The sequence below is a fragment of the Canis aureus genome, chromosome 38 (genome assembly GCF_053574225.1).
Source record: "Canis aureus isolate CA01 chromosome 38, VMU_Caureus_v.1.0, whole genome shotgun sequence".
Classification (NCBI taxonomy): domain Eukaryota; kingdom Metazoa; phylum Chordata; class Mammalia; order Carnivora; family Canidae; genus Canis; species Canis aureus.
Window position 1 is genome coordinate 21,105,180 of NC_135648.1, and position 22,480 is coordinate 21,127,659.

Sequence of the window (22,480 nt, forward strand, 5' to 3'; positions counted from 1 at the left end):
GACAGCTTTGGTGCAAAATGGTGTTTTATTGAACCTTGGGGACAGGATCCATGGGCAGGAAGAGCTGCTGCCCCCGGCCTCTGAGGGGTGGCTGATTATAGACCCAGGAGTTGGGGGAAATAAGCAAAAGGGAGATTTCAAAAGGATGTTCCTGTGCTAAGGAGGACCTACAGGGTAGGCCTTGCTGTTGTCAAGTTAAAGCTTGATTTCCCCTCGAGGAAGGCATTAACATTGAGACAATTAGAAACTTCCTAAGAATGTCACACGTCTCACATCCTGGGCTGGGGCGGGGGTGGGGGTGGGGTCCGTTTGTGGGATGCCAGCTGTGCTTTGTCCTCGGCTAGCCCTATTCCCCCGATCAACATTGCTAGGGAGAAGGCAAACCACATTCTTCTTTAAAGATTTGATGTGCTTATGGGTCTCTTGAGAGACACACAGAGGCAGAGACCCAGGCAGAGGGAGAAGCAAGCTCAATGTGAGAATTCCAGGACCCCGGGATCACAACCCGAGCCCAAGGCAGCTGCTCCACCCCTGAGTCCCAAGTTGGGCTCCCGGTGCATGGAGCCTGCTTCTCCCTCTACCTGGGTCTCTGCCTCTCTCTCTCTCTCTCTCTCTCTCTCTGTATGACTATCATAAATGAATAAAAATTTAAAAAAAAGAAAAATTTATCTTAAACGTGGCCCCAAAAATCTTAAAATAGATGTGAAGACCCGCAGTTTGCTCCTAATAGCATGAGGGGTAAACCTGGGGCGCCGGGGGTTCTGTTATTGTTATTACCATCCCATGTAAATTAAAGGAGAAAATCTTGAGACCTCTAGCATGCAACAAAACGTAAACACTTTAATAAATAAAAACCCCTAAAGAAAATTGTTTTGCCCAAGATCGCGAATCCGAGAAACCACCAAGGAGCCGACACCGATGCAAACACGAGGGTTTATTTACAAGCTCGAGCTTGGGTCCAAGTGCACCAGACACAGCGGAGCAGGGACTTGGACCCCCAGGTGGGCTCCAGCTTAGTTTTAAGGACTGGTCTCGGGGACCTCCAGAAGGGCTGGAGCAATTCCTCAAGTTCTGTTTACATTTTGATATGGGGCCTTCAGGGGCATTGAGCTCTGTTCTCATTCTATTTTTTTTTTATTTTTTTTTAAATTTTTATTTATTTATGATAATAGTCACAGAGAGAGGGAGAGGCAGAGACCCAGGCAGAGGGAGAAGCAGGCTCCATGCACCGGGAGCCCGACGTGGGACTCGACCCCGGGTCCCCAGGATCGCGCCCTGGGCCAAAGGCAGGCGCCAAACCGCTGAGCCACCCGGGGATCCCTCTGTTCTCATTCTAATAGGGGCTTCCTAGGACGTTAAGCTGCGAGCTGTTTTCTTCCTGTAACTGAAGTTAATGAAAATTTGAGCTCTTCTTCTCGGGGCCTGGGATGCCTGCACTTGCTAACCTGAACTTAAAAGTGGAACGGCCTTAATTTTCTCCGCCTCCACAAAATTATTCAATTAATTTTGCGGAGCTGAACTAAGTTAGACGCAACAGGAGCTCACAGCGCTCAGAGCCCACGCCACCTGGTAAGGACAGCGCGGGAGCCGGCGAGGGCACCGCAGCCACCTGCAGGCCCAGAGACCCGCGCAGGCGCAGAGCGGACCCCGCCCCCGCCCCCGCCCCGCGCGTAGTTCCCGGCCCTGCCGCTAGGGGCGGCCGCGGTCCCCGCAGCGCCGAAGGGGCGGGTTTCCAGCCGGGCGGGTTTTCCAGCCGGGCCCGTTTCCCAGCCGGGCCCGTTTCCCAGCCGGGCCCGCAACATGGCCGCTCCCGGGGCTGCGAGTCGGGAGGCCGCCGCGTTCTCGCTTTCCTGACGGCCCCTGGCTTCTGTGCGCTCCTTCCCCTCCGCAGGCCACTCCCGCAGACATGTTTGCCAAGGCCTTTCGGGTCAAGTCCAACACGGCCATCAAGGGGTCCGACAGGTGAGGGGAAGGGGCCTGCGCGGCTCCCGGGCCTTCTGGATGTCCCAGTGGGTGTAGCGGGAAACCACTCGGTGAGCGCTTAGCGACCGCGCTCCGTGTACGCTGCCCTGGAGGCTGCAGAAACGGAGGGGGCCCCGCCCTCCAAGGAGCCGCGGACCCCGTAGGAAAGATCGGAAAACTGCAACTATAGGAGCAAAAGCGTTAGCGATTACTTCTGGCGGGAGAGACGGGGGGGAGGGGCAGGGGAGACGTGTTTCCAGGGCTGTGTCTGTTGGTGCTGCAAATGCGGAGCCCACGGTGCGAAACTTGGAACCGGCGGCCTCTCGTCGTCGCCCTCGGTGCCCTCGTCTACTGTCCAACCACGAGCCGACGGACTGGCCAAGCGGATAAGAGAAGGGAGCGGGTCCCAAGGCTAGGCATAGGGTCTGGAAGGGCCGAGCGTCCGAAGTCGGCCTAACCCGGTCACTCACTGGGGTCCAGTTTTCCTCTTTCTTTGTAAAATGGGAAGACATGCCCCCCCCCTCGCCCCCAGGAGTATGTGAAAATAGAGGAGGTGTTGCATGAGAAACGAGAAAGAGAATGGCCAGTTTTTCCTTGGTCCTTGGGATCTTATCGTAAATCCTTCTGGGGCCTTGGTATTTATTACAATCCACTCAGGCAGGATTTGTGCCAGGTTTTGGTTTGCTTTCTGCAGGAGGAGGCTTCGGGCTGATGTGGCGGCTGCCTTCCCCGGTCTTGGAACAGATCAGGTCTCCGTGTTAGTACCTGGAAAGGAAGAGCTCAACACTGTGAAGCTGTATGCTCATAGAGGAGATGCGGTGACTGTGTACGTGAGTGGTGGTAACCCCATCCTATTTGAACTGGAGAAAAATCTATATCCAACAGGTATGCCAATAGATGGAGATGGCCAGTACTGTAATCCGGGCCGAACATCTCTTTCTCCTTCCTTCCTTCCTTCCTTCCTTCCTTCCTTCCTTCCTTCCTTCCTTCCTCCCTCCCTCCCTCCCTCCCTCCCATCTTTCCTCCCTCCCTTCCGAGTTAAAACGAAGTGCAAAATCTCCCAGTACCATCCCTAAGGATCTCCTTGGACCCACTGTCCTTAGAATCGGATCTTTCAAGATCAAAAACTGCTACAGGACGGAGAATAAAAGGGCTAACAGAGGAAGAGGGAGGGTAGTTGCCAAGGGCTGTTCTGAGACGAAGGAATGATAGTTGGTAGTGGGTTAACGAGGAATGGAGCAGAGGTCTTGAACAGGATGGAATTTCAGGTCATGTAAAAAATATTCTTAAAACTATCATTATCAGGATTTTCTTAAGGAACTGAAGAAATAGGGGATCCCTGGGTGGCTCAGCGGTTTGGCGCCTGCCTTTGGCCCAGGGCGCGATCCTGGAGACCCGGGATCGAATCCCACATCAGGCTCCCGGTGCATGGAGCCTGCTTCTCCCTCTGCCTGTGTCTCTGCCTCTCTCTCTCTCTCTCTGTATGGCTATCATAAAAAAAAAAAAAAAAAAGAAAGAAAGAAAAAATACAGTGATAGGGAAGAAGCTGGGTTCATTAAACTACACGCCCAACTGTCTCACCTCTCTCTCTGGATCCTTTGCTTTCTCTCTTTGTCACCGAACTCAGACATCCAGTGTCCTTTCTCATCCTTTTCTCTCTTCCATAGCTGCTGACGTCTACTTTGTCACTTGAAGCTCTTGCCCCAAGCCTGGCTTCAAGCTGTGCAATGTGGTCTCGTTAGGCTACGTAGATCCCCACTCTACTCTCCGGCCATATAAACAGAGGCCTTTTTTGATTTAAGGTTTTATTGCTAATCACTGTGAACACAGAAGGAATAAAAATAATAAACATGGGGAAGTTTCAAATTTTCCTATAGGCCGGCACCCTGTGCTTCGTTTCCTTGCTTCTGAGGTCACAGCTGAAATCCTTGTTGGCTCCCTGTTTCCGCTTTTATCTGTGTCCATTTCTGCTGCTGCATCCAGGTGGGATCATAAGGGCCTCCAAGCCTCAAGTGACATCCAGTTTTTTTAGTATCTGCCTTCTTTAAGAAAGAAACCTCTTTGGGCCTCATAGCCTCTTCTCTAGCTATGGGTTGACTTTCTTTTCTCTATCTTAGTTAAAATGACCTTAGTATTTGGCTTTGCCAGTTCCCTAGGGGATTGACCTTTTGGCAATAAGTCTGTCTATGTCTTTTTTGGGCAGTGTACACCTTGTGGTCCTATCCTGACCTTCTCCCGACGTTCACGACATGGCCTCTGGTGCTCGAAAAACTAGTGGGGGGAGCAGGTAAGAGGATTTTCCTGTATTCTGGCTATTGGCTGAACCTACTTAGTAAGGGCCAGCAATTTTAATAAATGTACCCATGTCCTGTGTTTATACAATTGAAAAATGGAATATCCCCCCGTGTATGTTTCATCTCTCACTTGGCTGCTTTCAGTAAGGTCTTTGGGCCACTTCAACTCTGTCGAAAGGCTTCAGTGAGCTTTGTACTTTGTACTTAAGTCAAGAAATATTTTATGAACTACCGAATGCTATACTTTAAATCAATAAGCTAAATTTAGGAAACCAGGATAAAAGATCGTAGGACCAGACTCTCAACTTGGTGCTGCAGTTTGACCACCAGCCCCGCTAAAGGGAAAAGGTCTGATACTCAGGTTGCATTTTTTTTTAATACTCATTATGAATAACCTAGCCGACACTTAATAAATGTTTGTTGGTGGAGCAAATGAATAAAAAAGGAAAACTTGGAATTGGTTAGAGGCAGAATGCAGGTTGTAATGCTTTTGTTTGGTTTCCCCACAGATTTGATGCTGCCTGGACTAGTGGTGCCCCCTGCTGGTCTGCCTCAGGTACAGAAGGGTGACCTCTGTGCCATCACCTTGGTGGGGAACAGGTACTGTACCAGTCCACTGTGCCTTTGGGGGGAAAACTTAGGTAAAACTGGGGAAAGAAATAGGAAGGGTCAAATTACAAAGCTTATGGAAAAGGATTAAAAGAAAAAAACAAGTTCTTCCAGAAGCAGAGAGTGGACCATAGGGGATTGGGGTATCTGCATATCTCAGCCAAGAGTATTTGCTGATGCTGCTTGCTTTCTTTCTTTCTATTTTTTTTATTTTCAATTTTATTTTTTTTTTAAGATTTTATTTATTTATTCATGAGAGACACAGAGAGAGACAGACCGACACAGACAGAGGGAGAAGCAGGCTCCATGCAGGGAGCCTGATGTGGGACTCGATCCTGAGACTCCAGGATCATGCCGTGGGTGGAAGGCAGGTGCTTAACCACTGAGGCACCCAGGCGCGTCCCTCTTTCTTTCTTTTTACAATAATTTTACATTTACAGAAGAGTTGCAAAGGTAGTATACATTATAGCTTCCTGTGATGATAATGTTTTATATAACTATCGTACAGTTATCAAAACTAAGGAATTAACATTTGTATAATCCTATTAATACAATTATAGACTTTACTCATATTCTCCCAGTTTTTCCACGAAATGTCTTTTTTTCCACTCAAGGATCCAATCCAGGGTACCACATAGCATTTAGTTGTGTCACCTTAGTCTTTTGTCTAAGACATTTTTCTTGGTCTTTCCTTGCTTTTCGTGGCCTTGACTTTTTTCTCCATCACCCACATCATCATCCTTTTAAAAAAAATTTTATTTTAATAGCCTTAAGGTGTGGTTTACATACTGTAAAACTCACCTATTTCAAATATATAGTTCAGTGGCTTATAGTGTATTTACAGTGCCGTTCAGCCATCACTACATGGCTTCTTTTTAGAAATAAATTAGGAAGTAATCATACGAACAGTTCTGAAAAATCAAAGCTCCCTCACCCCACAGCCCTTTGCTCTTAGAGGTAACCGCTATATAGGATACATATATCCTTGCCAACCTTTTGGAGTGTGTGTGTGAAAATGTATGATTTGGGTATTGTATGTTTAAAAATACAAACAAACAGAATTATACTTTATCTATGTTATTTTTTCACTTACGATCAAGGGGCCATTCTCCATGTCAGCAAGCTCAGTTATGCTGAGTCTTCTTACCTGCTATGTGGTCATAGAAGAGGTTCTCTCCTAATGGACCTTGTGGTTGCCTCCGGTTGGTCTTCATCACGAATAGTCTCTTACTGATGCCTCTGGGGACGCAAAAACATGCCAGTATTTTTCGAGTAGATACTCGGAAGCTGAACTGTTAAGCTAAAGATCACATGCATTTTTCCACTGCTCTACAAGAAAGCCATATCCACTTTCACTCCTACCTGCAGGATATGTGGAACCTGTTTTCCTATTCTCCACCAACACTGGATACAATGGATTGTTTTCATTTGAAATGAAATGTATCTCATTATTTGGGAGAAAAGCTCATTGCTTCTTTAAGAAAGAGAGAAAGATTGTAGGCATGGAGGGGTCATGTTCAAAGATCTTATTGTTGCCACTCATGTTCTCCTGTTTTCCTTGACCCTTTTGGAACCAAGCACCTAGAAATGTTTCCTTGTTTAACTGTGGCAAAACCTGCAGGTGAAAAGTTTGGTGGTGTCACTCTTTTCCCCAGTATTCTATCCAAAATAGGAGAATACTACAGGAATGTATAAGTGGCCTGCTCTGGTTGGCCTTTAGACTTTATATGGGGATGAAGCTTGAGAGTGGTTTGTGGCTGAGAATAAAGGCACAAGGGGGTTTATTAATCATACGAACCATGTGTAAGACAGAAGTTTCTGAGCCATTGATCCCTCCAGAGGTGGAAGGAAAAGACTCCTCTTTTAGGACCTGAGGAAAAAAAAACAGATTCCAAGTTTCTGTGGCAGGAGTTGACCAATGGACTCAGTAAGTGGAGCCACCAGGTTAGCAAACATCTTCAGCAACTCTGCCCTTGAATCTTTTCCACTGTGCCTGGGGGACCCTGCCAGGCTTGTGTTTCCCCGCACTGTTACCCAGGTGGGCACCCGACCTTACAGGCAGTGTGTGGGCAATGCTTGAGTAACACTTAGCGGGAGGAGGTTTCTCATTTGGGCTTTGGAAGTTTTTGTAGTTATTGTCTGTGTGACTATTCTCCATCTCCCGGACGTGCCCTGTTCTTAGATTGTCACACAGAGCGAGCCCTGTCACAAAAAGCCAACTCAGAAGGAACCTCTCGAGTTAGTGCCACCATTTATCTCTTCTCCCTTCCCTGTGTCATCCCTCAGCCTCCTAGGTGGCACACAGATGGCCTTCCTTTTGAACGTCTATAGGATGGCTAGGCCTTTAAGGTAGGGGAGGTAATTTATATTTTTGAAATGAAATGAAGGGGACTTTAAATATCCTTGCAAGTCCTGCCTGGGTTTAATTCATAATAGGAATAAAAACAAACAGTGATGATGTCAGCAGAGGAGTTACTTATACAGAAGGGGGATGTCAAGGGATTTTTGAAAGTCCTATTTATAGGTAATCTGAAGAACCCGAGGCTGGACTGAGTGTAGCTTCGTGATGTAGACAGTAGCTTCAAATTTGCGAACATGCTTTTGGTATGCATGTGGAAAGATGCCCCTGATGTCTCTCCTGAAAGTCTTCTGTGACCCCCAGCTCTGTCTTCCTCCTCCTCAGAGCCCCTGTTGCCGTCGGAATTGCTGCCATGTCCACGGCTGAGATGCTGACCTCGGGCTTGAAAGGAAGGGGCTTCTCCATGCTGCACACCTACCAGGACCACTTATGGTGGGTCCTTCATTTCTTCAGTTTTACAGGGAGCTGGGTGGGTGGAGAGGGGGTGGGCCTGGATTCACAAGTGAGAGCTTGGGCCCCTGCCTCATCCTTAGGCAAGTTGCTGCTTCCAGACATGAATTTCTTCGCTTAATGTGGAGGGAAAAAATGAATGGATTGATTGGTTGGTTGAATTTTTCATGTTTGGAGAAGAAATACAGAAAACTTTGATGATTTTCTAGGTGAACTGTAGAATTCTAGGCCTAGAAGAAGACCTTAGGGACTGCCTACCCTGCCTCTCTGCATCATGATACCCTTTTTTTTTTTTATGGCTTTAGTTAGTGCAACCTTGTCTGCTACACACATTTAGGCATTTTCTTGCCCCGTGGTGAGGGCTCAGGAACTCACTTCTGAATCCAAATCAAAGCAGAGTAGATCCTCAGGCACCATGGTTGTAACCTCATCACTTTTCTGTTCAGGTTTCACATTTCAGATCTCCTCCCCAGTGTGGAAGTCACGTTTCCTCACCTTAACCATTGCTTTCTAAAACCGGATACTAGTTTATCCTCTGGTTCTTTTCTTGTCGTTTTACCAAAATAGTAAATAGGGCTTTTCTTGAAAGCCATATACTTGGGTCTTTGGGCCAAGTGTTGTGGCCCGTGGATATAGATTGATCCTAACGTTTCTAGCCCAGCCTTGGAGTTCCTCATCTTGTAAGTCCTGGCCGAGCCCCGCTCTGCTGGAGGCCTAAGCACAGTGTGTGTCTCAGCAGACATCCGTGGGCTGCTCCCCTATGTTCCCCAGACACCTTGCTTTCTGCCAGTCTGACAGTGGTCAGCAAGGTCATCTTACCCAAATTGTGCTACCTGTGGCCACTTTGGTTCCCCCGCCCCCACCTTTTAAAAACATTTGTGCACTTACCTTATCATCTCATCAAAAGAGCCTGGGTATATAGTCCCGCCCACTGTTGACAATACTGTTAAGACTTGCTGCGACATTAATGAAAATGTGATTTGATTTCCATCATTTTACTCTGCCTTCTCTGTGTGTGACATCGCTTTTTTCCCTGTCTTCCGGAGGCTCAGTGGCTTAAAAGCATGTCATCCCTGCTCTGCAAGTTAGATCGCGTCCTGCTGTCACATAGAAGCAGCTGACTTTGCAGTCGTGGAGCAGTTCAGGTGTTTGTACTTTGTCACATGCCCTGAGCCTCGAGCTTGGGTTTCCCCAAACTGGAATTACAGATGCATTGGTCATCTTACTTCTGTTATTTAATTCAAAATGGTTTTCTTTTTAATTCATGTGAAGGGAATCCTTTTGGGGGCTTCTCTTGAACTGCTCTTTGTTAATCTTTGTCCCCAGATGTGGATAAGTGATACTATTATTCCTTTGGGATAAGGAGGAGGCAAGAATTACTCTCCGCATTTCAGAGATGAGGAAGCTGAGGCATGGGATTTTTCTGGGCCTAGAATTGGCAATAAGATTTAGATGAGAGCCCAGGCGCTCTGCCCTCTCCTGGACACCCCTGTCTGTGGCTCTTACTCTTTCTGGACCCCCAGCTGACCCTGACTAGAATTCGAGAATGTTGTGACCGCTGCCTGGCGTTTCTGACGTGCAGTTTTTCCAGGCGATCTGGAGACAAGTCTTCTCTACCTTCCATTGCTCCACTGGCCCTGGACCCCCCAGATCTCGAGAAAGAGGAGTCCATCATGGCAGACCCCGCCATGCAGGAAGACTTGAGGTGCCTGACCCTGGAGGGAGAAGATGAAAATGGGGAAGCTCAGCAGCAGATGTGTGGGAGGAAGTCCCTCTCAGAAGCCTCAGAAGACTCCAACTCCAGGGGTCTGAATCCAGACCCTACAGACAGCAGGACCCTTCAAGGTATAGCTCTGGGGGCAGAAGGATCCATCTCAACCTGAGAAAAACATGCTCTACTCTGCTTCTTACTAGAGCGGTGCCAAAGCTCTAAGAGAATGGGAAAGTCCTGATTTTTGGTGAAGGTGGTGTGATAGCCTTTTGACATCTCAGAAATGGGAGTCTTTTCCACAGAAATTGTGTTTCCCTGGATGTTGGTCTGCCCTGGTACTTGGACTGTTTCCAGCTACAGAGGCCTCTTTGGTTTCTTCTTCTTTTTTTTTTTTTTTTTTAAGATTTATTTATTTATTTATGATAGACGTAGAGAGAGAGAGAGAGAGAGGCAGAGACACAGGAGGAGGGAGAAGCAGGCTCCATGCTGGGAGCCCAACGTGGGACTCGGTCCCGAGACTCTAGGATCGTGCCCTGGGCCAAAGGCGGGTGCTAAACCACTGAGCCACCCGGGGATCCCTTTTTTTTTTTTTTTTTTTTTTTGCCTCTTTGGTTTCTTCTGGCTCCTACTTTTGGTTTCTTCTGGCTCCTACTTTTCTGGCAGAGAAGCATTTGCTCCTGGTGGGGTGGGACTTTGTGGCTGGACCTCTTCTTTGGAGTCAGCCCTTTTCAAAGGCTCAGTGCTCAAGAGAGTCTGGGAGCTTTGGTACTCGAGAATGGGTTCCTTTCAGAGCTAAGAGAGTGAGGCAGAGGTGGAGCTGGGTGAGGAGTTTTCTTGTATTGCACCAGGCATTCTGTGTCCTTCAGAAAAATGTGTTTTCATCTTCTCTTTGCAGAGCAAATGGATGAACTATTACAACGATGCTTCTTGCACGCTTTAAAGTGCCAAGTCAAAAAAGCTGACCTCCCTTTACTCACCAGCACATTCCTTGGCAACCACATGTTCTCCTGCTGGTATGGAAGGCATGGTATGGGGCATGGGGCTTTCTCTGGTACCTTGGTGGTGTGTCGGGACAGGTGTGTGATGGGGCGATTGGTTGAGGGACTTGCTGTGGAAAGAATGGAGTGTTGGGATGCCTGGGTGGCTTAGCGGTTGAGCACCTGCCTTTGGCCCAGGACATGATCCCACAGTCCTGGGATCGAGTCCCACATCGGGCTCCCTGCGTGGAGCCTGCTTTTCTCCCTCTGCCTGTGTCTCTGCTTCTCTCTCTTTGTGTCTTTCATAACTGAATAAATTAAAATCTTGGAAGGAAGGGAGGGAGGGTAGAAGGGAGGGAGGGAGGGGAGGGGGGAGGGAGGAAGGGAGGAAGGGAGGAAGGGAGGAAGGAAGGAAGGAAGGAAGGAAGGAAGGAAGGAAGGAAGGAAGGAGTGGAGAGTTGATCTGGCCAATAAATTAGGTCCTGAGTTTTAAAAAATTTAATTTTAGCCAGTGAAAGGATGTTGAAGAAAGTTAAAATTTCCAAGATTCTCTGAGTACTGCTTCTGCTATGGTGATTCTGGGCAGTCTCATGAATTGAGCAGCACGTCCTGTTCATGTTCAGGAGTCCCAGGGCAGCCTCTTTGTCAAGAGGCTTCTTCTGGAATGTTCAACCCCCTCACACTTTCCCTGCAAAGTGAGTGGGCCATATTGTGTCGTATCAAGAGGAAGAATCAGCGTGAACCCCACCCTGAACACAAGCCACCAGGAGAGACAGTGTTACATATGGATAGAACCTGGGCTTTAGACTCAAATGCCAGTTTCCCAGGGTTTGGGAGCAAGGTGAATTGAACTTGTTACTGGGCTTCTCTGAACCCTAATTTCCAGCACGTGTAGGATCATTGTCAAGATCCACTAACCTAATGTTTAATAAGCACCCAGGAAATACCTATCAGAAGATTTGCTCCCTGAGTTTTACACTGCAGGTCAGCTTTCCTTTTTTTGAGAATTTTTTCTGTTTTTTAGAAAGTGATTTTAATGTAATTCTCTTCCTGTTTATGTGTGGGCTCCTTCAGGTCATCCTTTGCAAGTGTTGGGTCTGCGTGTGTAGTAGGATACTTGGTCATTTGTCCTGACCTTGTTGGGTAATAAGTAACTGGGAAAGAGATCCTAGAAACTTCTCTAGGATAGAGGTTCTTAACCTGGAGTAGATTCTAGGAGGGCTCTATGAATCCCACTGCTATTGCTTGTCAGCTTTTGAGAGAAGACATGAGTTCTGAGAAGAGGGACTGATGATGGCTTTCATAGGAACCTACCCTCAAAGATTCAACAGCTGTAGGGATCCCTGGGTGGCTCAGCGGTTGAGCCCCTGCCTTCGGCCCAGGGCATGATCCTGGAGTCCTGGGACAAGTCCCACATCGGGCTTCCTGCATGGAGCCTGCTTCTCCCTCGGCCTGTGTCTCTGCCCCTCTTTCTCTGTGTCTCTCATGAATAAAAAAAAAAAAAAAAAAAGACAGCTGTAGGGTAGGGGTTTGCAAACTCTTCCTCTAACGAGCCAGATAGTACATCTTGTAGACTTTCAGACCATGTAATCTCTATTGCAGCTCCTCAGCTCTATAGTTTCAACAGACGATGGATAACTGCTGTGACCAGATACGGGCTACAGGATGTAGTTTGCCAATCCTGCCCTTGGCCTCAGTGAGCTTGGTATTGGAAAGGTTCACCTTGAGGTGAAATTTTGGAGGCCATACAAAGTGGTCCAGTTTGAAAGGACTCTAAAGCTGTATCCAGTACGGTAGCCATTAGCCACATGTGGCTATTTAAACTAATTAAATAAAATTCAGAATTTAGTTTCACAGTCACGTTTGTTGTGTGTCAAGTGCTTAATAGCCACAAGTCGCTGGTGACTACCTTGTTGGATAACAGAGGGAGAACATTCCAAATTCACAGAAAGGTCTGTTGGACAGCAGTGATTTAGAGTTTCCCTAAATCGGGTATCCCTCTCTGATGCCACCACTGGGCAGAGGGTTCTGGAACAGTAGCAGCTTTCTGAACGTGGAGGAGGAAAGCTGAGAAAAGTTGCCTTCCTCTCCGTGGCAGGCAGGTCCTACCACTACTGCTTTGATAGCTTAACTTGCCTTTTCCCTCTCCCACCAGCCCCAAAGGACGACAGCTGGACATAAAGAAATCAAGCTACAGAAAGGTAAGCAGGTACCTTGTCTGCATACCCACCCAGAGAGTTGTATAGGGGCACACGTGCCATGAGCTAGATGGACACGGGGGAGGCCCTGTTCATAGGGCTCAGGCTAGAATTAAGCTTTTTGATTTCAGGTAAAAGGGCAGGGGGAGAAAACTCCCTGGGCCGAGGCAGTTGGGCAGGCACCCATTTCCCTCCTTCCCTTTCACCCCTTGGTATCTAACCAGAGTTCTGATATAAAGTTAGCCTGTAGCAGCTTCTCACCCCTTGAGCCTCACAGTGGGGACCTCCCAATTCCTGGTTTGATGAGGGCAGGGACTGTCCTGTGTCCCCTCCCTAGGCCCAGCCTAGCTTGGTGTGTGGCACATCATATGCTCAGGATGTGCGTGGAATCGATGGAGTCCCCTACCACTGGCCCTCTCTCCCTTAGCTCTCTAAGTTCCTGCAGCAAATGCAGCAGGAGCAGATTGTACAGGTGGAGGAGCTGAGCAAAGGGGTGGAGAGCATTGTGGCTGTGGACTGGAAGCACCCGAGGTGAGTGCAGGGGGCCTGGTCACCGTAGCTCAGCTGGCCCCAGGGCACCTGGGCCATGGACCGGGAATTGCCGAGATGCTAGTGTAAAATGTGTTTTTTCTTTCCTTCTGCTGGGTTTTAGGATCACATCTTTCGTCATACCCGAGCCCTCCCCGACCTCCCAGACTATCCAGGAGGGTAGCAGGGAACAGCCCTATCACCCTCCAGATATAAAATCCCTCTACTGTGTCCCAGCCAACATGACCCTGCTCTTCCAGGAGTCTGGCCACAAGTGAGTTTTTGGAGAGCAGCCCTCCTCTGCCTGCTTGGTGTTCTGGCCTCTAGTTCCTCTCAACCTGAGTAGTGTTCCTCTGTGACTGGCAAAACCTGCTGTGCCCCTGTTCTCCCTTTCTCCCACATCCAGCTCCAAGCCTCCTTCCCTGGGAATGTCTGACCAAATAAGGAGAGTAGGTGTCTCCCATTTCCACCTGTAATTATTCTTCACAAGGTCCTGCTCACCTCAGTCAGGAAAGGGAAGAAAATGGAGCTCAAAAAGCCAAGGAAAGCAGCCTCCCGAGTAGAAAGTGAGTCTTGGTATCTGCAGTTTGTCTCCTGGTGCAGCATGAACTAACCCTCCCCCCTCCTCTTGGTCACTTCTGTCTTAGGAAGGGGAGTATTCTCGAGGGTGGTGAGGTCCGGACAATCATCATCAATTATGCCAAGAAAAATGACCTGGTCGATGCGAACAACAAAAAGTGAGTGATTCGGGAACTGCTGAAGATCAAGCCCCAGCAACACAGACTTGGGCACATTTGTGGAGGATGTCTAGGATAGAGGGGAACATAGGAGGTCACAGCCTTTTAGAAATAATCAAGACCAGTGATTTCTAAACCACAGGCTGTGGACACCTAGACTTGTCCAGGATGCTCAGGTTCACATACAGCATCAACACTGGCTGTAGCCTGAGTCCATGTTAGCTCATAGACCTCCACGACTGGTTTCCTTTTTTCTCTTTTTTTTTTAAAGGACTTTATTTATTTATTTATTTGACAGAGAGTGAGCACAAGCAGGGGGAGTGGCAGGCAGAGGGAGAGGGAGGAGCAAGCTCCCCACAGAGCAGGAGCCCAGGGTGGGGCTGGATCCCGGAAATCCAGGATCATGACCTGAGCCGAAGGCAGATGCCCAACTGACTGAGCCACCCAGGTTCCCCCATGACTGGTTTTCAAATGCAGATGCCCTTGTGAGGAATAAAATGCAACTTGGAAAAATTTTACTGAAGTCATCATGGCTTTTCGGTATCTTCTATTTTCTTAGTAAGTGGGTACAAAAAGTAAACTTAAATAAAGAGCATTCCATTACCGTGTTTTTTGGTTTTTGGTTTCTTTACTTTCAAAAGACATCCCCATGATGAAAAAGTTGGGAACTATCAGTCTAATCATGGTTAGTTGGCAGAACTGAGCCAAGAATCCTGGTCTGTGGATTTTTCCCACTCCCCCCTCTAGCACCTGCTTCTCCTTGTTCTAGAAAAACATACCATACCTCCCATTCACAGGGTACAACACTTCACGGACTATGGTCCCCGAATTGGCTCTAATGTCCTGAATGACTACAAAGGACATACATGAGATGAATCCTGAGTGGCCCTTGGATCGGGAGGGGCAGGGCTGGCATTTCTTTATTGCCTCTTCTTTCCCTTTAGTCTTGTGAAATTGGATCCCATCCTATGTGACTGCATCTTAGAGAAAAACGAACAGCATACAGTCATGAAGCTTCCATGGGACAGTCTCCTGACCAGGTAGTGGGGATTGGCAGCCCCTCTCCAACATTTCTATCCCGTAATAGCTATCACTTTAGACTTTGGAATCATCACTGTCTCCATCTTTGACTTTCTTTCCATAATTCCACTGATACTTGTCTACACACAGCCTTGGTAATTTTGACATGAAGGATCCTTGGAATGACTTGAACCAACACAATATAGGAAAACTTAAAAGGGAGAAAGGAAAAGAATAATTTAATTTAATTTAATTTAATTTAAAAGTTTTAAATTTTAATTTAAAAGAAGAACTTCAAGAAGATTTTTTTTTTTAAAGATTTTATTTATTTATTCATGAGAGACACAGAGAGAGAGAGGCAGAGATACAGGCAGAGGGAGAAGCAGGCTCCATGCAGGAGCCTGATGCGGGACTTGATCTGGGGACTCCAGGATCACACCCTCGGCCAAAGGCAGGCGCTAAACCGCTGAGCCGCCCAGGGATTCCCAAACTTCAAGAAGATTTAAAAGCAAAAAGGCTGGGAGGAATTGTCTTCAACTCATCAAAGGAAAGATTCTTATGCTTTCTTTTCTACAGAACAAAATCGATACGTATATCAAAATAACTTCTATCAGGAGTTTGCAAACTACAATCCACAGCCCAAATCTGGCCCACTACCTGTTGTTGTAAATAAGGTTTTATCTGAGCATAGCCGCACCTGTCTGTTTATGGTCTGTGGGCTGCTTTACAATGCAGAGTTGGCTGGTTCCACGGACCCTATGCCCCTTAAAGCCTAGAATATTTATTGTCTGGCCTTTTATAGAAGGCTTGTACAATCCCAGTATATATGATAAGAGAAAATCTGGTTAGATGAAGGTAGACATTCCTTGTGGTAAAGGCTTTCTCTAGAAGATTAATTGGAACATGTCATAAATGTAAAGCAGCTTTTTACCAGGCTCGGTACAGGAGAGTCATGAGACAGGAAGTAAATTCCATAAGGCAGCCTGGACAGATTTTCAGAAGGCCAGGCCACCAGACGGTTTCCAGGGGCTCAAGTCCCTGATGAATCCCTTCCCTGAATCCATGGGCCTTGACTTTGGCTATATTTTTGGAATCTTTAAAAATATATATATGGCCAATCGGAGTTTCTGATTTAATTGATCTTAGGTGCAGCCCTTTAGGTGATGTCAGGGATTCTGAGTGCAGCCTAGGGCAAACTACTGCCTACAGGATTGGCTCATACCCAGCCGCCTGTTAGCAGTGGGGAATGAGATGATTTCTGTTAGCTTTATCAGTCTGTAGCTCATCAACTTCTGTTTCAGATGTTTTGAAAAATTGCAGCCTGCCTATCAAGTGAGCTTTCCAGGACAAGAGCCCATTGTGAAGAAAGGCAAAATCTGCCCAATTGATATCAGCCTAGCACAGAGAGCGTCTAATAAAAAGGTAATTTTAAAAAGACACAATGTTGGGCGGGGTTGGGGGGGGGGACGCCTGGGTGGCTCATTCGGTTAAGCATCTACCTTCAGCTCAGGTCATGGTCCTGGGGTCCTGAGATAGAGCCCTGCATCAGCCTCCCCCCTCAGCAGGCAGTCTACTTCTCCTTCCACACCTCCCCCTGCTCCTGCTCACTTGTGCATGCATGCGCTCACTCTCTCAAATAAATAAAATCTTTTATCTAACTTTTTTTTATTTTTAAAGATTTTATTTATTAATTCATGAGAGAGAGAGAGGGGCAGAGACAAAGGCAGAGGGAGAAGCAGCAGGCTCCCTGCAAGGAGCCCATTGTGGGACTAGAACCTGGGAATCTGGGATCATACCCTGAGCCAAAGGTAGGTGCTCAACCTCTGAGCCACCCAGGCATCCCATAAAATCTAAAACAAAAAGAAGACACAATGTTGGAAGATGGTGATTTAATGTCCCTGCTAAGTTCTGGTCTCTCTAATGTGATCGGAGGGTATGTATGTATGTATTTATTTATTTATTTTTAAAGATTTTATTTATTAGAGAAAGAGAGCACAAGTAGTGGGAGCTACAGAGGGAGAGGTTAGAAGCAGACTCCACGCTGAGCAGAGAACCAAATGCGGGGCTCAGTCACAGGACCTTGGGATCATGACTCAAGCCAAAGGCAGATATTTAATTAACTGAGCCACCTAGGTGCTCTGTGATTGGAGGTTTTTAGATTTTGTCCTCAAACGCCACTAAGATTATTTATGAAAGAGCCGTGTTTATGTGAGTGGGCTGGGCCCTGTATAAAACAGGCAAAGCTGGCCCCCTCACTCCCTGCCCTCTAGGATTTTGTGGTAGAACACTTGCTAGAGCCTAGTTCCAAGGGTGATCAAGATTCTATCTGTATTTTTTTAGACCTGTTACAGGCTTTCAGCTCTTCTTCATTCTCTTACTTCCTGGGCCTTGCTCAGGGAAAAATAGCCTGTAAATACACAGAGTCGTAGGGAACAAATACTGTCCGACCTTGAGTGTGTGAAAAGCTGTCCTTGGGGAAAGGAGTGCACTTATGCTGAGTGCCTTGAGAAGACAAAAAAGGGATTATTGGATGGAAACCCAAGAAAACAGACTTGGGTTCAAAGTAAAGAACTTTCTAGTATATGGTTATAAGAATGGGTTTTGTATTAGAGATATGGATTCAAATGTGACCTTTGCCTTAACTGCTTGACCTTAAAAAAGTGAATGTTTTTTTTTTGTCTGCATTTTTTTATGTGAAAAATGGGGATAATACCTACCTTAGAAGGCACCATAGGAGCCAAATAAAGGAATATACATGGGTGAAGCACTTAGAATAGTACTTGGCATTTAAGCAGTCAATAAATGAGAACCAGTAATGATAACCTCAATAATAACTAGCAATAGCCATTATTTCTTGAGTGTGTAATTATGTGCCAAATTCTCTACTGAGCAAATTTCTGTATCAACAGGTTCCCCCTGCTAGCTGAAAGTGGAGCATTCCTATGAAACTTTTTGTAAGCTGAAATGGTGTAAAGCAAAGAAGCAATTACCATGGTTTTATATGGAAAAAATTTTGAGCTTTCCCAGACCCCAAAAATCACTCTTAGGCCTTTCTGACATCTCAGGACTCATCTTGCTAACAGATGCACAGAATAAATGGAGATAAAGCACAGATGCTCACAGACACAGTTCACTGCTCAGCTGGACACTGAGCTGCTAAGTGTAGTTCCTTGGGGAGGAGATTGAAGAGGGTCCCTCCTCGCTGCTGCCCCCCAGCATGTGCTGCCTCTCTGAGGGCTCCCTGCAAAACCAATGCTGAATGCTATGTTCAGTTTTCACCTTTTTTTGTAAAAGTAAAAACTCCAGATTTCTTTCACTTGGCATAAAAAAGTACTCTTGTAGGTGTTCTCTTAAGAGCGAAGTGGTATACTGTGAACTTTGTAAAAACAGGGGACATTTTTATTAGCTTATTTAAACAACACCATTAATATTAATTATTTAAACACCATTAGTATTAATGATCACAATTAGAATTGTCCAAAATTAAAACCAGTGCTTTCCAAAATAGGGAGTTATTGTCTGGAGGTCTGCAAGCAAAGTTTGGGTGACCACTTGTTGGGGGAAGAGGTAGTCAAGGGTGCATGTCTCAGGTGGGGGCTGGAATAGATGAAACTGCTAATGTCTTACCGATTCTGAGCTTCTCAGAATCCCTTGACAAGCCTGGGATATTTGGAACCGGTTACTTTATTGAAAGCAGCCCTCCCCAACCCACTCCTGCTGGTGATATACTCCACTGTCTCTAGTCATGAATGCAAGAGAACTTGCTTCAAAAGGGGGAGAATTGTGGGGTTTTTTTAAGTGTCAGTTGTTTTTTTTTTTTTTTTTTTTTAATGATAGTCACAGAGAGAGAGAGAGGCAGAGACACAGGCAGAGGAAGAAGCAGGCTCCATGCACCGGAAGCCCGATGTGGGATTCGATCCCGGGTCTCCAGGATCGCGCCCTGGGCCAAAGGCAGGCGCCAAACCGCTGCGCCACCCAGGGATCCCTTTTTTTTTTTTTAACCTCAAAATCACATATATGTTATTTGTGAAGTTGACGAATAATAGAAAAATGTATGTGTTCTTGATGAGATGCTTAATATTAAGAAATTGTCCATTTTTAGGTGTGATGATGGTTTTGTCTTTCTTTTTAAAAGAACCCTTTTATTTATTTTATTTTTATTTATTTTTTTGAACCCTTATCTTTTAGAAACATAAAGAATTTGTGGGTAAAATGATGTGATGTTTAGGAGGATTTGCTTTAAAGCAATATGGATGGGGATATAGGTGAATTGAGATTGGTCATGAGTCGATAATTAATTGTTGAAACTGGTGATGGGAACATAGGAGCTCTGTATTCAATTCTGTTATTTATTTGTTTAATTCTCCATAATAAAAGAAAAAATTTTCTAAAAGGTATATATTACATGTAGAATAGAGAGTATTCCACTAAGTATATAACACGTATATTAGATGGGATAGAAAGGATCGATGAGCATAAAAATAAATTTTATGGACGAAAAGATACTATGGTTGTAAGTAAGGTGAACACGGAGGGTGAAGAGGCCGCAGAGGCTCCAGCAGGCCCTGTGTGGGGAAGGGCATGCAGTGGTGCCCTACCATCAGTCTTCTGTCCCCCCAGGTGACTGTGGTCCGGAACTTGGAACCCTATGGTCTAGACCCGTGCTCAGTGGCTTCCATCCTCCAGCAGCGATGCCAGGCTAGCACGACGGTCACTCCTGCCCCTGGGGCCAAGGACAGCCTGCAGGTCCAGATCCAGGGAAACCAGGTCCATCACCTCAGCCGGCTGTTGCTTGGTGAGCATCCTCTGAAGAAGCAGAAGTGTTGGTCCAACTTGGCAAAAATCTTCCACCAATTCAAGTCCCTCTAGTCATCATGGCTGTGTGTGTGTGTGTGTGTGTGTGTGTGTGTGTGTGTGTGTTTAGCCACATAGCTTTTTCGTGGCCAGCAAGAGACAGAGCTAATAGTCGAGCCAGATCCTAGGCCCCCGATTCAGGGCTCTCTCTACCACATACTATTGGAATAGTTTCCTTCCTGGTTTTCCCTTTTATAAAACATTTGTTATGCATCCAAACCATGCTGGGTAGTCCCCTGGGCTTTCCGCAGGCACCATCTCTCCTCCTGACGATGGAGCAGAACTGTTTGTGTTTTGCGGCTGAGGAAGCTGAGGCTCGGAGAGGCTCATTCCTTTGCCGGCACATCTTTAGCTGTTCACTGCTGCAGCTGGGCTCCGGACTTGGCTTTGTCAGATCCCGGAGCCTGAGTTCTTTTTCCCAACTCTGGGTCACCCAGCCTCCAGTTTGTCCTCTAGTCACACCACCTCTGCCTGAGTCAGCTTTCCAGCACTCCCCTCTAAACACTCTTGCTGCTTGCATCAGTGCCTTCAGAATAAGTCCCTACGTTCAATAAATAAGACCCTCCTGGGCCAGCTACCCTTCCACTCGGGCTCTGTCTGGCAGCTCTCACCTCCCCACCCCTACCATCCTTACTGCTCCCCACACACACCAGTCACATGCCCATTCGGTGCTTTTGTCCCTGTCCCCTCATGCAGTGTGCGTGCCCTCCCACAGCCCATGTCTGCCCAACCGGAGGACCTCATCAGCCCAGTTTAGGGGTCACAGGAAGTCTGTCTCAGAGCACGTCCCATTTTTTTCTTTGAGTTAGCATTTAAAAAATTGCCAATGTAGCACTTTCCAGTTGTGTTTATTTTTCTGGTTAGTGCCTACAATGTGGCCAGTTTTTTCTAATGTCTGAACCCCCTGCCAGACTGAGCAGCCTGTCAGACCTTGCCTTCTTCATCTGTTTTTCATACTTGGCCTGGCACACAGTAAAGCTTGATATTTTAGGGCCTAAGGCAGTACCGTTTGTAGACTTTTGGAGTTGACTCCTTTAAGTGAACTCATGAGGTGCTGAGAAGAAATACAGAGGAAAATAGACAAGCATATGATTGAATAGACGTACATGTCCTCTCCTGAGAAAATCATGAATGCATCAAGTATATCTAGAAAGTGGCTATTGGTGTGAAAATGCCTGAAATAGACACCTCATCCATGAGATGTAAGGATAAATCGCCCCTCCCCAACAGCTTCCCAGAGGAGCTGGCTTGGAATTGGGTGGAGAAGAGCAGGTCATGTGACTGAGGTTAATAGAACAAAAGTTGACAACAGGAATGAGTGTGCAGGGGGGCAGCCGTGTGGGTCGGGGCCCATTGGGGTTGGGGCCAATGACGGACATTGTGACACAAAGTGCAGGTGGCGGCAGGGAGGGGAAGCTCATGCCCCACTGAGGAGTTTCTGCTTTTTGGATTGTAGAAGAGTATCGGCTTCCTCGAAAATACATCCAAGGCCTAGAAAAAGCCCCCAAACCTGCCAAGAAGAAGTAACAGATTCTTGTTTCACGTGGTCGGTCCGGTGGAAATCCAGGCTGGTAATTTATATGAGCATTTTCAGCTTTTGCAAATGAAAAAATATAATTCTTTACCAAAATAAATTTTTATTCTAATCTAAATCTGATTTCCTCTCTTGTTTCCTCCACTTAGCTAGCATCTTGTACTAGATTTTCAAGTCATACCTCAGATTACATCGACAGAAGAGGCGGTACTGGAGTGCCTTTTCTGTTCATGTGATTTCACTGGTTTTAGTTACTTTCCTGCTTTAAAGGCTGGGTAGGTAGGGCCTTCCTGTTTTTAAAGCCCTTCTAGCAGATAGTCCACAACCTCTTGCCCATCTGCTCCTACCACCTAATTAACCTCCTAGCCCTGGGACGCCTGGGTGGCTAGTGGTTGAGCACCTGCCTTCTGCTCAGGGCGTGATCCTGGAGTCCCAGGATCGAGTCCCACATCGGGCTCCCTGCATGGAGCCTGCTCCTCTCTGCCTGTGTCTCTGCCTTTCTGTGTATCTCTCATGAATAAATAAATAAAATATTTTTTTTTAAAAGTCCTAGCCCTAAAATTGTCCCCTTCCATCTCTAGACAGTTGGTCACACAGAAGCAGCATTCAGCTGTTCTCTGCTATCAAGCCAGGCCAAAGAAGAAAGGCTTGGCTCTAAATAGCAGCAACATTTCAGCTGGACAGAAATAAGAAATCATGAAAGCACACAGGCTACCCTACAACGATGATTCTTCCCCAGCACTGGCATGCTGCCGCTGGCAGTGGTAAATCGTGATACGGCTTCGAGATGGTGGCTTTGTGACAGGAAAGAGTCTTACCCAACAAATGCTTTCTTTAGCCCCAGACTTCACCCCGGGGCTCATGGAAGAGGTCTTCGGTTGGTCTTCAAAGGGTCTGTGAACTCTGAAATGGTACACAAGACCATGCTCATATTTCAAAGGGAGGTTCCCATGCCTTTGCCACCTGCCCAGCAGGATCATTTACTGCCAAAAAGGTTCAGAACTACCCTTCTGGTCCCTGCTCAGCTCCTGGAAGTCACTTCTCTGACCAGAGCTCTCCTTGTACGAAAGGAAGGAGTGAGAGCTGAACTGAATTTTTCTAGAGTTCTTTGTTTTTATTTTTGTTTTAAGATTTTATTTATTTATTCGAGAGAGAAAGGCAGAGACACAGGCAGAGGGAGAAGCAGGCTCCATCCAGGGAGCCCGACGTGGGACTCGATCCCCAGTCTCCAGGATCGCACCCTGGGC

At 46.7% G+C, this 22,480-nt stretch overlaps 1 protein-coding gene across 6 annotated transcripts; it reads left to right on the forward strand.

The window, feature by feature from the left end:
* The first annotated feature begins 1,733 nt into the window (after positions 1-1,733).
* On the forward strand, positions 1,734-21,351 carry EIF2D (eukaryotic translation initiation factor 2D). Of its 6 annotated transcripts, none has more exons than XM_077887070.1 (15): positions 1,735-1,962; positions 2,657-2,847; positions 4,166-4,249; positions 4,766-4,856; positions 7,549-7,656; positions 9,257-9,519; positions 10,281-10,398; positions 12,518-12,563; positions 12,988-13,091; positions 13,213-13,362; positions 13,736-13,825; positions 14,770-14,865; positions 16,147-16,267; positions 19,466-19,640; positions 21,156-21,351. In XM_077887070.1, exons 1-15 carry the CDS (start codon positions 1,907-1,909, stop codon positions 21,224-21,226), a joined length of 1,764 nt encoding a protein of 587 aa, XP_077743196.1. In that variant the 5' UTR covers positions 1,735-1,906; the 3' UTR covers positions 21,227-21,351. The 6 variants fall into 6 exon arrangements, with proteins under 6 accessions (XP_077743199.1, XP_077743196.1, XP_077743198.1 ...); XM_077887071.1 differs by having other exon boundaries at positions 1,736-1,962; positions 9,266-9,519; XM_077887073.1 differs by lacking the exon at positions 13,213-13,362 and having other exon boundaries at positions 1,734-1,962.
* Positions 21,352-22,480: the final 1,129 nt, after the last annotated feature.